The following is an 18,525-nucleotide window of genomic DNA, read 5'->3' as shown; positions in this document are numbered from 1 at the left end:
AATGAATATTTTGTGCTTCTCAGATGAATTTAACTGATACCAATAATTTGGGGCTATTTGTAACATAATGGGTGACATTCTTCCCATAGGCCACTAAGAAAATGTACTGTGAGCTATGCATATAGTAAATGTAGCAGGGGTTCCCTAGGACCTAGGAGTATTTTTCCAAGGCTTTCCTCATATTTTAAATATCATGACAGGCTGGTTTAGAAACTGACACGTTCTCCCAGTTCTTGTTTCAGTTATACACTTTAGTGATACACTAAAACTAAAAAAAAAGCGTTCCAAACTTTCTCTACTGTTTGGGATCCCCATATTTCTTTTGTTGGTGATCAAGGTAAAAAAAAATGTGATGTCTTGCCAAACTTGACATGGGCCCCAATACAGATTTTCAATTACAATCCATACTTTTCCAAAAAACTAAATATTACTTTGGTTAGATGGTAAATTTGGAATATTTACTAAACTCAGAGAACATTGACAATAAACCATTGCTATCAATCCCTTCTCATGAATGTGTTTACAAGCTAATGCCCATTTACAAATATGTACATTCATGTACAAATGTGAAACAACAATATGAATGGAGGTCATACCTAAAGAAACCGATCAGATCATACTGTCACTGTTACGTTCCAGGCTAGAATATGAAATCACACTTGATTGCTTGCTATTTCCAGTAGCATAATAATTCTTTTAGTAACGTTCTTTCAATCAACCACCTGTTTTCCTTTAGTTCTGTAGGAATAATCTGCTGAATCAGAAAAATATACTAAAATAACTATACTTTTGGAGAATAGATGCAGCCTTTAAAGTATGAGCCTTACAGTGCCACTAATAGAGCTGTGCAGATGTTAAAAGTAAAGGACATGCTAACAGATATATATAAATATTTTTGTTTTAAACATAAAACCTGCTACATGTATGTTTGGCGTTTAAACTAAATCATAGGTTTATTTGCTGTGAACCATTATTAATGGAGGTTAGTCTCCAAGCGTTCATCACACATTTCTGTATTCACTAAAATGTTACTAAATGTATTTTGTACCTATAAATGCAAGGAAGGTAAGTACCTGAACCTGAGCAAAAGATAGGCAGTATAAGAAGCCTATCAGTTCTGATGCAGTATGTAGATACAGCAACAGCGTGATTATTCACAACCAGGTCAGGTTCAACTTACTGTATATGGCCTTTTTTTTCATAGGTAGTAAGCCACATGTATCTGCCTGGATGTACAAAATCATGTGAAATTCCCATTTACACTCCTTATACTGCATTCATCCATGCTTGAATAGCCAATGATTAGGCTTCAGCATTGATTTAAAGCACAGACTAGGAAATGTGCACATTCACTTTGTTCATTTTGATTTCATTCATTGGGCCTGATTTATTAAAGCTCTCCAAGGCTGTAGAAAATACATTTTCATGTGAAGCTGGGTGATCCAGCAAACCTGGAATGAATCTGGTCCAGAATTGAAAACATTTGCTAGCAAAGAGCTAATGACTTTTAGTAAATCCATTCCAGGTTTGCTGGATCATTCACTGATGAAATAAAACAGTAAAACAGGGCCATTGAGTAAATAGTTACACTGGAATTTCAGATGGCTAGAGCAGCGGTCACCAACTGGTGGTCCACGTGAAAATTTTGGTGGTCCGTGGCTCTGGCAGGGTCAGGAGAAGGACCTTGCTGGGGGCCCACCGGCCGGAGCCGCCGACCACGTAGAGTCGGGTGCTGGTGATTTTAGCTGGTGATTGGTCTGCGGGACCGCAAAGGTTGGCGACCACTGGGCTAGAGTGTGCGTGCGGAAGGCTTTTACATGTACCTTGTAGTCCACAAAGTACATTTACCTTAAATTATTGGTCTACTTTAGGTACTGGTATTGCTCTTAATCCATTTTCAATACAAACTGAAATAAAAATGTTGTACCTGCATGTGATATGACATGAAGGTATAGTTGTACAGCCATGGCTCTCCAGTAACAAGTAGGCATTTCAAAAGTTGGTCCCAAAAATATAAAATAAAATCCATTCTTTATACTGTATGTATTTATATAAAACAATGGATTAGTTTGGGAAAAATATAAATTTTACTGTAACAGCTAACTTCTGTTTATCAGGATCAGGTTTGATTTAGATGCATGCAGTTTCATAGCTTATTGTTATAAGCTGAAACTGCATGCATCTAAACCAAACTTGATTTCCAGGGCAAAAATAACTAACGATATGTTTTGGATTTACTTCACAACAAAAAGCAGTTTACTTTTTTAATATGACTCTAAAACTACTGATAATAAATAAATAACTGTAATAAATACAGAACAAAGTAAGAATACCTTTTTATTAACTGTGAGTCATAAAATAAATGGGGTTTCAGCACTTATAAAAAAAAAAGTGAAAAACCTTCCACAATAGAAATCTTTATTTGATCATCATGTAGTCAGTAACTTAAGTGATTAGGAAGCAAGTATCTTTTATTGCTCTGATTAAAATGCAGAATACTAAAGAGTATTGATCTATCCATCAACCAATGCAACCTTGCAAAAAGGTTTTAAAGTAAACATATGCAAGTAGTTGGCAAAAGGCAAATAAAAGAGGAGTATACAGTTCGCAGAGGGGAAAGGGGTATGTAGGTTCGTGAAGAGCACATTATAGGATTCTAATACATTGAAACAAAACCATGAGACTCAATAATACAGGTAGTCCCTGAGTTAAGGATATCTGACATACGGACGTCTCCAACATACGAACAGGGTTTCCCTGCTCGCTCCTGTGCAGGACGGAGGCTTGAAGGCTTTAACACAGCTGAGGTGTGTCTTAAGATCACAGTGAGTGATCTTAAGAGTGGAGCTGATCTGTAACCTGCTGTAACTCTTTAATGACCAAGACAAACTCTGCAGTTGTTTCTCTTTGCATATCAAAGCACAGCTTGCTCCAGGAGTTAATGAATGTCTAGACTCCATAAAGTTGTTTTTTTTTCTTTCTTTTGCTTTGTTTGTGATTAACTCACAGTGAGGATTTTATACAATACCTGACACCACACTGCCTAATAATATGTTGAGACAAACATCTGTCCTAATTGCATTTATTAAAATAATGTACCTGTTCCGACTTACATACAAATTCAACTTAGGAACAAACCTACAGTCCCTATCTCGTATGTAACCCAGGGACTACCTGTAGTCTACATAAACCAAGACATTACCCGTACTAAATGAATAAACTTCTTTAAATTGATTCCTAAAAGTGTCACATTTAACCTTGTCACACATTAGGAGCAATATGTAATCTGCTGGCTAGATTTAATGTTACCAGTTATGAGGCCCAACGTTCTTAAAAACCCACTTAGATGATAGTTTTCTTCAACTATAAAAGTAGTGGTTTATGCAAGCATTTTTTATTAATAATCTACAGAGCAGTAAACAGTCTTCAAAAAGGCTTTTTCTCTTTACCAGAAACACTACAGTTCCATGGCTCTGATTGGTTGTTTTAGATATCGAACATTACAATTGTTCTTTGTACTGTTTCACCTTAGAAGTGCCTATGATTGACATACATAAATAGTTTGATGTGTTTTAAGCAATAATACATGAGTAAAAATATCACTATATTTACTTTGGAGGTCCTATAAGTGCATTGCAATTTATACTTTTACAGACCTGGAAACAAAAACATTGCAAGGGCTAAAGGGTGAAAACAGTCTAAGCAACACTGGATCCTTTCTTGTGGACAACACTACCGTTGACTTCCAAAGATTTCCTGATAAAGAAATCCTCAGGATTGCTGGTCCTCTTTCTGCAGATTTTTCTGTCAAGGTAAGCCAAACGCTGTTAATCTTATGGGCTCAGTTCCAGTTGTAAATACTCGTACAAGAGAGCCTGTTCCATCCCACAGAACAAACAGCATTTGGTTTCCATTCAGTTTTCCCTATTTTGCCTATGGTGGAAACTTGCTCTTGTGTAGTCTTTAACACCTGTGCAGAAATTATGTAATAAAGTTTAGTTCTTGGCTCTCTTATATTTGACTAATGTTACATTTCTAACTATTTTAGGTGAGTGCTGTGATTTAATACCTTAACCAAATAGCATGAATCAGCAACATTTGCTAGCTGGAATGTTATTCTAAAATGTATGTTGATATTTCTTCAGCATAAGAATTGGTCTTTAAAGAAAAGTTCCACCTAAAATTTGGATGGAGGGTATGAGCCAAATATTATAATATAATATTATGCTCTGTGTCCCTTCTCCCAGTGCCTGTGTACATAAGAACTGTTCTGTTATGCTATGGCCCAGGTCAATACATGATATGCAAAAGTTTTCATTGTAGAGAGAGTTGTTTAGTCAGTTTATATTCAGCTGAATGGATATGTTTGAAGGACAGTTCACAGTTGCCTACTTCTAATTTTAAGCTTGCACAGACATGACACTTACACCTTTGGTTTCTTTTTTGTGATGTGCTTATTCTTGGTCCATGACTCATAAAGTAGTAAAGGCAAGATCCTGCACCACAATTTAGGAATGGCAGTTCCCATAGTTTTACCTTCACAAGTTTTTTAATAGCTCCAGTAGTGGTGGTATCAAAAAATGAATGCATATCGTTTCTATATACATATTAGGGCTGAAATAATGTCTTTTTTAAAAAACCTCATGTGGGCAGCACGGTGGCTCAGGGGTTAGCACTCCGGCCTTTGCAGCACTAGGTCCTAGGTTCGATCCCCAGCCAGGACATTATCTGCATGGAGTTTGCAGGTTCTCCCCGTGTCTGCGTGGGTTTCCTCCGGGTACTCCGGTTTCCTCCCACATCCCAAAAACATGCAGTTAGGTTAATTGGCTTCTCCCTAACAATTGACCTTAGACTACATTAATGACATATGACTATGGTAGGGACATTAGATTGTGAGCTCCTTTGAGGCACAGTTAGTGACACGACTATGGACTATGTACAGCGCTGCGTAATATGATGGCGCTATATAAATACTGTATAATAATACAGAGCTTAGCATCTAAAGCTGCAATGTATACATTTAAATAAACAGGTTTGGAGAATGGCATTATTATTTATCCTATTAGTTTGCTTCACCAGAATTTTCAATTAAAGACGTCCAAATGGAAAAATTCTCTGCCTTTTTTTTACAAAGAAAATCCATAGTGTTTTAAAATTATGTGTCAAGGTTGCACTCTATATTAATGTTTCTTTTCAGCCTATAAACCCAAAAGACAATAACATTGACCCAAAACTTTTATCCTTTAGGATTTATAGAACGGTAAAGGGATTTTTTTGTCAAAATAAACCTGAAAATGTATACCAGGGAAGGGCTATTGCAAACTTTAGTTGAATTAATATTTTTTTTTGCACTGGCACAAAGTTAGGTTGCTTCTTATTGTAGCCTGGGAACTGTATATTCAGAGCATTTTACAAAAGCTGTACATTTTTTGAAAACATTTGTGGATAAAAACCAGTACATTTTAAGGATTATATCCACAAATTTCCTTTGCTGAATGTAAAGCTTGAAGTATTCCATGCCAAGTGGTACAAAATAGTTATCAACAATACATGTCTTGTGTGATAAAGGATCAGTGACTTAGCTCACCACCTCGCTGCTAACCAGTAAGTACAGTACTCATTCATTTATGACTGTGCAGCACTGGCAGGTAGAATGGAATTGTTTCCCATTACTGTTAGTTGGATTATATATGATAATCTAAAACATATTGCTGAAAGAAATACATACATTGTACTGAACTCCAAGAACAAAAAAATGCAGCATTTGGGAATCACAATAAAATGAAAGCTTTTTTAAGAAGGCCATAAAGACCTTACAAAGCCTTCAACCACGTAGCTGTAAGCGTTGTACATATTCCAACATTTTTCTTTGGTATCATGGGATCATCTGACACATGGTGTTTAATGCATAACCGGTGGCTATTTGACAAAATTTTGTGTAATAGAAATGAAAGGTAATATTCTAATACATAATTGTGCTAACACAATTAGTATATGATTTACCAAGTAGTTTTTTAATAATAAGTAAATTACAACTTTTAACTTTTCATCTGATAGCTGTAGAAAAAATGCTACATATCACAACCATCTTTTGGGACATATTTAGATTTTCATCCAAATTCTTACAAGTTAGTCATTATGGTCAGTTTCTAGAGACCGTTGCTGAAATTACTTTTTTGGCTGTATTAACATTATTTTGTGTAAACCATTTTTGAATTGAAGCCAGATACCTATTTTCCCCAGAATGGTGCATGTTGTTGAACTGTTAAGTCTCCACACAGCTGCTGCCTCATTAGTGTGGTTAGTAAAAACATATTTATTTGGATTTAGGCAGAAGGTAGAACTTTGCAGGTTTGTTAGTAATGCTTGACAAGGCTGCTACATTTCCGAGGCTCACTTCCTGTGAAATATGGTCTAATGATGGGGAACCACACATACCTTCTCATGGAGTCAAAATTGTAAATGCTATATTGAGATATATATATGAAGTACATTTTACCTGCTTGTTGCTGCACGGCATCAGTCTACTCCATTACTTTCGGGTGGTAATCAGGTAATAATACAACAAGCTTACTCGTGATGGGGGAACAGTCATTGCAGGCTCCATGCGGCCTCCAGCACAAAGATAGACAAGCTCTCAACTGATTGGAACCCTTGAACCCTTGAATCAGATTTGGTCAGGACAAACCTCCATTAACTATAAATCACTAATAGGCATTTGAACCATGTCAACTGACTGGAGTAGTGGTTACCCCTTGTCCTGTCATTGATCAAATAAAACCATGGACAAATTTGGTCCATTGTCAATACAGTTAAGAACTGTGCATGCACTAGAATTTACGTAGCAATGTCATCTCTGAGCCAGGGTGTCAGTCCTAGCATGAGATGTTGATCCTGGAAGATGCTCTGTTTTGGAAAAGAAAGCAAGTAAAGGCATCTAGGACGCAGTGACGCTAAATTGTACTCGGTGGGTGGTAAGCTTCTACCAACATTAGCGGGTATGCACAGCATTTTCGCCGATTATGGCACTTCCTTACCTGCGATCAGGCGCTATGCCAGTGCAGTGCGCGGCAGTCTTCCTAGGCTACAGACCATTGGCCATTGTATAGTCACTGATGATGTAACTCCCGCACATGCATAGAAATTTCATTGTGCCTAAAGGCTGGCTCTGTATTCAGCATTGTGCAGCATTGTTATTTTTTACAAAGAAATTGCATAAGCTATACCTCCTGTTGATTTTTTTTTTCGTTTAGGTCCCCTTTAAATGGAGTACTGTGATCTCTGTATGATGTGATAAATATCTGCACCAAAATTATAAAGCTAATTATTGGGGACCACCCCTTCCCCCACATAAATGTTGCAGCCCACCTCACATCTTTCTTGCACCCTTGATACCTTGATAAATGTGCTGTCACAAGTCTTCCTGTGATATCTTGAGAACATTAAGAAATCCTAATTCTTGTAGAAAGACATTCCTTGCAAGTATTTGGGATACTATTACAATAGTATCACTGAAAGACTGCAAAAGCCACTATTTATTTCTGGAGTTTGAATGATCAGAAAAGGTTTTAAAAATATATCTGAACCTCACCAATCACTGCCAATTATAAAACAACTGCTCTATTTGCGTAGAGGGACCGCTTTAAGAAAAGCTCCCCAGACGACGAGGTGCTTAGCTGGGTGCTGTTGGGTGTTCCTTACTGACAAAGAAGTTACTTTGCTTTTTCTATTCTTTATTTTTCTATATTCAAAGTTAGGGTTTACAGCTATCACTTGGTGACTCTGCTATTTTCCATTGCAAATTTTGGTTTAAATTTTTATATTTAGGATGCCTTGCTACTAGCATTTGTTTATTGAGTTACATTAGTCTTTAATGTACCAAATATGAATCAATATGCTTTTCAGAGCACTGTAATAAATGTGCACAAGACAAATATATATACAGGTGATCACACTCTCACCTAATTTATTCATAAGGAAGATACAAGTATTAAGTTAGGTGAAGGATTTTATCTTCCATGAGACAAATAATAGATACTTCTAAAACAATCAGCAGTTATTTCGAGTTAATGTTAGTGTCTGGTTTAATTAATGAGCAGTATGAGGTCAAGTGTGAAATTCTATCTGAAGAGGTATTTTTTATGTGTGCAAATGCCTATGAAATGTTCTTGTTATGGGTAGCATGACCTGGAAGAGCCTGTCCTGAGGGAGGTAGAAAAATAACCTCTTACAATTGGCACTGAAAGACTCATACAGTTAATTAGTCATGCACTACTGAGCAAGGTTTTTATAGTAATCTTCGCTCAAATTATATAGTTAAAAAAATAAATTTACACATTCTACATATGCACAGAAGAATGCTTATATAGTATCTTTACTACACATTTTCCATATGTAAACAGAATTATGCCCTGGATTCAATTAGTAATGCTGAGAAAGGACAACTCTTAAATGTGTTTTTTTTATTCTTCTGTGGGCAGCCGTACCATATTGGCCACATAAATCTTGCTGTGATTCAGTATGGCAAAATATAGCTATATATATGTGTGTGTGTGTATATATATATATATATATATATATATATATAAATATATGTAATCCTAAGAAAATAGTTTAAGCATTTTCATATTAGGAATTTCATGAGCTTATCCTAATGTCATTCCCCTTCCTATATGTTAATTCACAGGTCCCTTTGCTTTATCACTGTAAACTTGAGAATTAAGTCCTAAATTAGCTCAAAAGTGTGTTACATGCTTTGCCATTTTATAAGTGTGACAAATGACCTCTTAATGAATAGGTGATAAGCTATCATAAGTGTGTAATTCGGTTGGTTATTAAGATACTATTGCCTTCTGAGTTTTTTTTCTACATTTTTCTTGTAATAAGAGGTTGGCGTTACATTTGCCAGATGTTATTCATACACATTCCATGGATGCTTGTGAATTTAGGAATATATATGTGCTTGCCCTTGCTTTTTTGAGAGCCTGCCAATCATTTATGAACTAGACTCAAGCCTTGGGGAACATACTCTATAAATGCTTGGACTGCTAGATCTAAAATATCTAGGTTGTGCTGCCCATTATCTTGATCCAGCAACTCGAAGTCAAAGTTTTTGGCTGGACTTTAGCTAAAGGTTGTTGTCAAACTAGAATCCATGCAAGTGAGCTTCAGAAAGTAACAGACCTGCAGGACCCTGGAAGAGATCATTTTTTGGTCAATACTAGAATCAGGAAAAAGCTTGCAATGCTAAAAAAGGCAATCATAAAACCGTTTCTTTTTCTTGAAAAGGAGTAGTTGTTAATGAGGTTTCTTAGTACAGCGCTGCGTAATATGTTGGCGCTATATAAATCCTATTTATTATTATTATTACTAATATTTATTATTATTACTATTGTAATGAGGAGAATCCCAAATCTTGCAAGGGATGTCTTTCTACAAGAATTGAGATTATTATTATTATTATTATTATTAATAATAATAATAATAATAATAATAGTAATACTCTTATGCTTAGAAATAGAAATACAAACCGAATAACATGTTGTGGGTATAAAAATAGGGCTAACAGGGAAATGTTAAATAAGAATAAGAGCCATAGATTAATAAACCATATGAATCATGTTACTTTATAAACTCACGATGATTAACAGCAGATTAATGAAGGTATGTCACTGTAATTTCTAGACCAAGTGCTTTTACAATTGTAATTCTTACTTTTCCTATGCTAAATGTGTTATTATTTAGGTGTAGCCCATTACATTCCCGTATTGATTTTCTCAAAAATGTCCTAATAATACTTGATGTTATCTATTGTACTTGATTTTAGCTCAGGGAGTTTTAGTGTGGGATAAGGTGTGTCAAATGCAGAAAAGGTTAACTGCTGTTGCCATTTCTTTTCCTTCTATTCTTCTGATCCAGATATGTGTATTTTAATGTCTTACCCTAAGTTTTTCCAGGAAGTTGGAGATTGCATGTGAAATCTTCTTGGGGCAAAGATCAAAGGTGGAACCTGGAAGTGCACAGCCCAAGACTTGCAAAATTGAGGCTTCCACCAATTCATAGCAGTTTAACTGGGTTACTTTTTACAACCCATTTGGTGGTCATTAGTGACTGGCTGGAGACTAGCCAGTGTGTTTCCTGTATCTCAAACCCAACCAGTGTCTGTACTACTAATCTTTTATGGTGGGATGTCCCTATCTCCAATCCAAAGGAATATTATACTTACAGACCATGCAGTTACTTATGAAACTGAGCATGGCCAATGTTTTCCCCTAAATCCTGTGGTTCTTGGGCTTTTGTTTAGTTGGGCATTACTGGTCTATATTGCTAAAAGTCAGTTTTAAATTGTCAATTAAAAAGTTGAATATACTGAAATACACTAAACAAATGATCTCCTAGAGCGGTATTTCTTGACTTTTTTAACATGGGGGAACCCTTGAAAACATGTTCATGTCTTAGGGAACCCTTGATATTATTATCATATCCACAGCTCACAGTATATTAGTGTGGTGGTCAGTGCGAAGAATGTCTCTTATAATGTTGGTCACTGGAAAAATGTCATCCGTACAGATAAAAAGATCATTGCAGTCAGTTAAACTGATCTGAGAGTCACAAATTGCTAATGGCTCAAAGTATTCCAAGCAACCTCCGGCGGATCCCTAAGGTTCCACAAAACCCTGGTTGGGAAACACTGTCCTAGAGGCTCTAATGGTAAAGGTTAAACATGTCACTATAATTTGGTCTTATTCACATGTCTGAGAACACTGAATGCCGAATAAAACATCTCTAGCTGCCTCGCACAATGGATCAGGGAAGATTATTCTTATTTTCCACAGTAGTTTTATCCTGCCTGTGTACATTTAAAAAAAACGGATAAACTGAGCCTTAATAATTGTTTACAGCATGACCTAATAGTGAGATGAAAATAACCTGCAGTCATAATCAGTGAGCTGGTTTTTTTTTCTAGGTGCGTTATACTGGTGCCGCAGATAGTGTTGTACAGTTTATTTTCTACCAACCTATAATCCATCGCTGGAGAGAAACTGATTTTTTTCCTTGCTCAGCTTCATGTGGAGGAGGTAAAAGAAACTTTGAAAATGTAGTAGTCTTTTTATTAAACATGCTTATCTAGTATTTTAGTCATTATAAATAGTTGCATTTGCTCAGCAATAATATTTAGATATAACATGGGATTCACAAAGTGACTAGTTTGTATTAATGGACCTACTGCAATAATATACCAGCAACCAGAACCTAGATGAATGGATTTAGGTCTAATGCACCAAACTGCTTCAAATGAGAATGACTTTCTGCTGTTTTAGCTATTGCCCTTAAAGTTTTCATTTTGCATATTGAGAGATGGCCTTCTGTACACCACTCTTGTATATATCAGCTCCTTAATCGTAGTAATAACAAGTCTGGTCATTGTCTTCAGTCTTCTCATAAATTAACAAGCTGTTTATATCCAGAGTAACTTACTGAGGTTTTTTTTAACCTTTAGCATATAAAAATATGCAGTTTCTAGTTCTGCAACCACCATTTTTTGGCACCAGCAAAAAATCAGCTGCAGTTTATACAATGTATTTTCCATATTATAATATTTGGTTGAACAACTTCTGAACCACTAGACACTGTCCACATACTTAATGTATAGAGTTGCAGCCACATGATTCACGGTTTGCTTTAACGATCAGGCATACTTCATAAAGTAACCATTGAATGTATGCATTTAAGCTACATGGCTCTTGATACTGATATTTATTGGAATTGTATGGTAAACACCCTGAATTTGCAGCACTGGGAACCTGGGAGACCACCAACTGCTTTCATTTGAGCTTCATAGTCATACCACTAATAAATATTTGTAAATGTAATATTTTTGTAATATAGTCAGGTATAGTATTACTAATGTATACTTTTGTGTTCACTATTGTAGTTTAATCATCTAGCATGTTATGTATAGATTTGTTACAAAATTGTATGTACTGTGTCAATTAATTTTTGCATAACTGATTGTATTGAATTACTAACACATTATAAAGCAAATTAAAAAAAGGTTAGGTTTTACCAATTGTATTTTTTCTTTAAAAAAGGGTTTTCATGCTTACCATAGATCTTTCTAACCATGAATGTTTGGTTTGGCTCCTAATGCTAAAATTTCCTTCATTAGGCCAAAAACACAAGGTTTAGTTGGCGGGCTTCTGCCCTAAAATTGGCCGTACTCAGGGTTTCTTTGTGTCTTCATAGCTGTAGAAGGGAGATTTGATTGTAAGCTCCTTTGTGACAGAGACTGATGTAGTTACCTTCAGAAAAGATCAGCAATATATAAGCCAACAAAACAGAGAAATTGTGGAGCAGAAATGTAAAATCATATAGTTATATGAGGGCATTGTGAGCCTTTTAAGGGCCACATGAGTGGAATACTATTTTAGTTAAATGCTGACTGATAGCAGATTATATGAAACTGAGCTGCTGTTAATGATGTGAGAAATTGTCTACTCACAAGAGTCCTCTGCCAAGCTGACATAATGTCAAAGGCAGAAACCCATAGCAATTAATTCTTTTTTATTAGTTGCTATAGAAGGAGTTATGAAATTTGAAATGTGATGGCTGTCATTTATTTATAATTATCCATTGTCCTATGTAATAAAGTAAAACTATTTTAGGAAAGAAAAAGGTTAAAAGAGACAATGAGACTCATATGCAAGCTGCCATGGCTAATATCACCTTAAAAATGTATTATTGTTACTGCTCCTTATTACTGATACTGCTCTTTATTAGTTTATGTCCAAGTTTGACCTTACTTCCTGTCCAGGGGACATTTTGAAACATCTGTGTCAACAGACAGGAAGTTAAAATATACCCAGGGCAGACACAGACAGCAAAACAAACCCACAGGTTTTTGTAGCCTTTTTTTGTTTATTATTTGCTATTGCAAGGAAAAAGTAAATATCCCCCAGATGGACAACAGTAATAATGGAGAGAAGTTGGAACTCTTCTTCAGTAGTTTATGCCTATAAGAAAAGTTTTTGTCTAGAGATTAGTTTTCCAGGCACTGCCCTAAAAAATATTGAAGCCAGAGGCAGCCAGCAGCTAAAAAACACTAGTTTAGGTGTTCATTATTGACACATTAAACATATTATATTAAACGGAGCAAATGTAAGTGCCTGAATTAGACTTACTATCAGCCAATTGCATTTTCTTTGTTTTAGCTGGGGGGGGGGGGGGGTGTCAGGACGGGAAGCATACACACTCTGATTGGAGAGAAAAGCAGAGTTTACCTGATCAGAATCAGAATTCTACTGCTCTTTTGTTATCCAGTCAGTAGGCTGGAATTGAAGAACGAACCTCAATGTCTTCATTTAACTGTCTATAAATATAAGAGTTTGTGATGTTTTCCACCTTGCTGTGCTGTATGCCTGCTTGGACAAAATAAAAACTATTTGGTAAAACAGCTCACTTATTGGTAACCATTTATGTATTTGTTTATTTGGAGCTGAGTCTAACCAATGCTATCATGTTCCACTTTAGAAACCACAAAATAATAGAATGGGTGCATTCATAAACACGATTTTGTGACTTTTCTTTGCCCTACTTACATTTCTTTATCTATGAACTTTCTGCCACACATGTTAAATTATTGTTATAGCCTAAGATTTATGAAATGTAAATAAAGTATTTTTTTTTTCAGGTTATCAGTTGACATCAGCTGAATGTTACGATCTGAGAAGTGGCCGTGTAGTAGCAGACCAGTACTGCCATTACTATCCTGAGAATGTCAAACCCAAACCCAGGCTTCAGGAGTGCAACATGGACCCATGCCTAGCCAGGTTTGTCTGATTTTAGCACTAAAGCAAAAAAACGTCCACTTCCAGACAAAATATTTATTTTTGTTCGTGCGGACTATATGTCTGTGTCTGCATTAAGAACCAGGTGATGTTAATCCAGGCTACAGTTGTTTTCCTTATGATTGTTATAATTTTTATTAACAAACAGTATTTATATAGCACCAACATATTACACAGTGCTGTACATTAAATAGGGGTTGCAAATGACAGACAGATACATACACAGGAGGAGGAGGAGAAGAGCTTACCATCAAAGACAGTGATCGCCAACCTTTTCGGTCCCGCGGACCACCTAAATTAGCGGGTGTCACTCAAAGGGGGAGAAACCTCCCCCATGGTGGCCTCATGATGATAACCCCGCCAGACCTGAGCCTGTGATGGGAGAGTGGGTGGGTTGTGTTCAGGGACACAACCTGCCTACTTCCCCAAGTCTGGGATTTGTACGGGGGACATGGTCCGCGGCTCTGGCCAGTGCGTTCCTCCAGCGGGGTCCTTCTCCTGACCCTGCTCAGGGGCGTACCGGCCAGAGCCGCGGACCACCAGTTGGCCACGGCTGATCTAGGAGGTGGGGAAGTATCACACAATAGGATGGGGGATATGGAATGGTGGGTAAGAACTGAGGGTTTTAGGAGACAGAAGAAGACAGGTAGGCAAGTTTAAAAACATGGGTTTTGAATGCTCTTTTAAATGAGCTGAAAGTAGGAGAAAGCCAAATAGGACATGGAAGAATTGTTGCTTTTAAATCCTTTCCCCCTTCTCTCAAAAAGCAGAATTGTTTTGCAAAATCCAGTAAATAATTTTTTATTCTCTGTGGTCAATTCAGATGATTTATGATTACCTGGTATGGTTTACTGAAGTTTATTGTATTGTTTACATCATTATTGCTGCACCAACTTGTAGAATAAGTGTGAGGAGTATATACCCTGAAAAGCATGGCACTGTCCCATCACTGTTGTGCTGTCATTTTGTGCACTGCAACTGGCTTGTTTGTTCTTTGTATCACATTTCTACAAGCTATTATAAATCTCAAGCAAATAGTAAAAGCAATGCCACTCAAGGGATTTATTCATTTCTTATTTGTAAAGTGCTTGCAAGCTTTTTTTTATTTTTTGTCTGTTTGCAAGCAATTACCTCTTAGCTCTTGTTGAAACAAGCTGCATAGACTATCCACCCATCATTGCAAGTTTCCTCACCTCCAGACAAACCAGGCTGTCATGATAATGAATGACGCTCTCAGGTTGAGTGGGGCTAACCTTTCACTTTTACACTATAGTGTGCTAGAAGAATTCACACACACACTGGTATTTGGACAAGCCATTAACTCTTGAAAGTTTTCAGAAGCAAATGGAATGAGAACAATCAGCGCTTGTAGCCCGCAGCAGCATCTCATTAGATCTGTCTGCTGTTAGCATGTTTTTCTTCTGTTCGGTTGGGGCCCATATATGTGCAATCATACCTTGATGAGGTTGCCTTTTACTGTGTTATATTTGGGATTTGTGTGTGTGCGTGTGTTATACATTTTCCCCTCCCTAATGATAAAGATGCCAAAAATTATATATTAATGAGAGGATTTGAAGAATTCTGTTTCTGTCATTATGCTACCTCTATCCTCATCCTCCACTGAAAACCTTGATTAGAGAGATTTATTGGATGGTCAGTAACAAGCTCCTCGTTTATTCATGCAAGCAAAGCAGCTTTGGCTGGGTAATTTGTAGAACATAATATGAACACATGTTTGTCTGTTCGTTGAAATCCAATAATGAAATTTACTGAAAATATGTACAGTGGCTTTATTTTTTCCCTAAAATGATCAATGTTGAATAAAGTCTGTTTGTAAGTGAGCTATTATGGATCATGGATGTTTATACTTGAATGATCTTTGCCCTAAGTACTATTAGGTGCAGCAAATACTCCGGCCCTGATATATGAACAGGACACCTATTAGGTAAAATTGATTTGCAATACCAACATTTTTATCGGTATGATCTAGAGAAGCCACGTACACACATCATTCTAGCTGTAGAGTGTTTGTGGATTGAATCCAAATAAACCCAGCAGGGAGTTGTGGCTACACATGGACTTTGTTAATATGGTCAATGCATGGTTCACCAAAATCAAGGTTGCCTAGGAAAAAAAGAATGAAAATGTCCTGAGAAGAGGGGATCAATGATTTTATTCTTTCTCTCACTTAGTTACAAGAAAAAAAACAATGATACAGTATGCACCCTGTCATCTATTGTAGACACTGATTGTGATGACAAATAAGATGGGAATTCTAAGAAGGCAATTGTAGACATCTCCTCTGATGTTCTGTTGTGTCTTAAGGACAGGAATTAAAATACAATTACCCCCACCTGGACACTGACATAAAAAGGTTTTAATCTGGCTATACAAATATAACAAGAAAAGTATATGCATTGATCAACATCATGTTTGAATAAATACATTTATAAAAGTGTTAGTGTGCATTCAGAAGTGACTACATTTCACCCATATATAAATAAAACAGAATATTTCTAAGTCTTTTGCATTGTGCTGCAGTCTGTGCCTCAGCAATGGGTATGTTTATAGTACCTGCACATTATCCAGACTTATCACCCTGTACAATCTCTTCTGTTGTCAGTCATTTTTACCTCACTTCAGGTCAGAAATGACTTTACCAAATGCCAGAGCACACAGATGGTTTCCTGGCTTGGAAAAGGCCTTGCTCTATCTATGGTGATAAGCCAGCAAGGAGTCCCCAGAGAGCAGTTTCTGTATCACTTTTTTATTCAGATCAAACTAAGTGCAAGGCTCTGATGTTTTTCTTTTAGGCTATGTGCATTGAGAGGGAGTCTGTGCTGTGGATTTTATCAGGCTATGTGATAAATAAATCTATATTATCAGGACAAGTATTTCAGAATTTTCCCAGTAAATCACATAGGTCGTTTCAGTTCACCCAAAAGTTGGCAGATATCACAGGATGTTACCAGCCGTTTTTCCTCTTAGCTTGTCACCACCTCTTGCTCATACAATTCATTTAATTAGCTCTACAGTACAACGAGTACTGTGCTACAGTCTCCACTATCACTGGCGGCCTCCTCCAGGAAATTACATTCATATACTAATTAAAGGACCCTAACAGCGATGTGACCCACTTGCTTCTAATTATTCACAAATACAATTTTATTTATAGAAAGTTGACGTTTCACCTTTTGCTAATAGCGGGAAAAGAAGTAGTAGTCATAATATTTAAGATTAGCCTCAAACTAGCAATCCATTGATCTGTCTGTAGATACACTAATTTCACATTTTATAAGCAGTTTTTCTATTCCTCTTGGCTCACCTCATTCACCATGGATTAAATTTGCAACCAGGTTTCCTAATTCCCTTGATCCTCCATTACCTGAACAATCCGGTATTTAGAATAATCAAACCTCATTTCTGCTATGAAGTAGATTAGCTGGCGTGTCAGGGGATTAAATATCATTTTGCTTATCACTGACAGTCTTTAAAATTGAGTAAAGAAAGCTTGACAATAATAATGAATATGTTTAAAGTAAACCTAAACCCCAACTGAATGATATTGAGTTTGATAAAATATTATATATCAAAATTAATAAATTTTTGGTCTTCCCAAATCACATATTCATAGTAGGGTAACAAATTCAAAGAAAAACATAGACATATACTTACCTTTCCTCCTATTTTGCAACTGGGAAGATTCTTGTGAATATTCCCAGTATATTGACTGGAGTGTCTGATTGCGAGAGTTCCTTTGCATTCCACTAGAATTGAAGGTTGGTGTTAACATGACTATAAATATTTTTTTTCAGGTACCTTCTTTACATAAAAGTAGGATATTTGGGAAGGGGAGGGGATTACAGAATGTGTCATTGCTTGTATTTGTACATCATTTGCAACTTCTTTTTAATCTACCAGACTGCGTAAAATGTTGGTGCTTTATACAGTTTATTGATAAAGATAGTAACCAGTAGATTTTTTTTTTATAATTGGGAGTTTGTTCTGCATTCTCCTTTGTAATAATGAGATTTTTTTTGTCTTACAGTGATGGTTACAAGCAAATTATGCCTTATGATCTTTATCATCCTCTTCCCAGGTAAGTCTATCTTTTCTTCTTGGGAAAACAATCCTGTAGACTGGTAAAGCTTTGTAAATTGAACCTAATAGATGAAAAATGTAACTCTGTAGTGGTCCACAGACAGATTTGGTTGGAATTAGACTTAACATAAAAGACATGATAGATTTTAATGGAGCAGGATGCAGGATTTTCCAACAAAACAGCCTTGTTTTGGTAATACATTTTTTCATAGGCAGTAAGAAGTTAAGAAAAAGATGTTCACTTATAAAACCATTTTATCCCTACCCTTATACACTAAAAACCTGACAGGGGTTCTAACCAATCCTTAAGGTGTCTAAAGTAAAAAAAAATGGAAACTTTTTGCTGCCGATATATTTTAAAGTGATTCTTCACTCTTTTATCTTAAAATAAAAAGAAAAATATATGTTATTCAGCTCAATGCACTTTATTTACTTTGGGGATTTCTTTTGGGAAGGGTATTATTGCTCTGTGGCTTATTAGAACAGCAGTTTTTTATCTTTTAGTAAGACTTTACCATTATTTGGTGTCCCTGAGAGTTACTACAACGTTTCATATAACAGACATTAGAAATAGTTA

The 18,525-nt window shown here is 36.2% G+C and overlaps 1 protein-coding gene across 3 annotated transcripts in view; it reads left to right on the top strand.

Annotated features, from left to right (window-relative positions):
* ADAMTSL1 (ADAMTS like 1) overlaps positions 1-18,525 on the top strand; it is a 429,836-nt gene that overhangs the window by 329,303 nt on the left and 82,008 nt on the right. For 2 of the 3 annotated variants that reach the window (XM_072404398.1, XM_072404399.1), the window contains 4 exons: positions 3,655-3,812; positions 10,967-11,078; positions 13,691-13,829; positions 17,896-17,946. In XM_072404398.1, the coding sequence (XP_072260499.1) occupies positions 3,655-3,812; positions 10,967-11,078; positions 13,691-13,829; positions 17,896-17,946 (460 nt within the window). The remainder of the gene's footprint in view (positions 1-3,654; positions 3,813-10,966; positions 11,079-13,690; positions 13,830-17,895; positions 17,947-18,525) is intronic. The other variant, XM_072404401.1, reaches the window with a different exon arrangement.

This window comes from Pyxicephalus adspersus, chromosome 3, assembly GCF_032062135.1.
Source record: "Pyxicephalus adspersus chromosome 3, UCB_Pads_2.0, whole genome shotgun sequence".
Taxonomy (NCBI): domain Eukaryota; kingdom Metazoa; phylum Chordata; class Amphibia; order Anura; family Pyxicephalidae; genus Pyxicephalus; species Pyxicephalus adspersus.
Note: the sequence above shows the minus strand (reverse complement) of the source record. Positions and strands in the feature narration are given on the sequence as shown.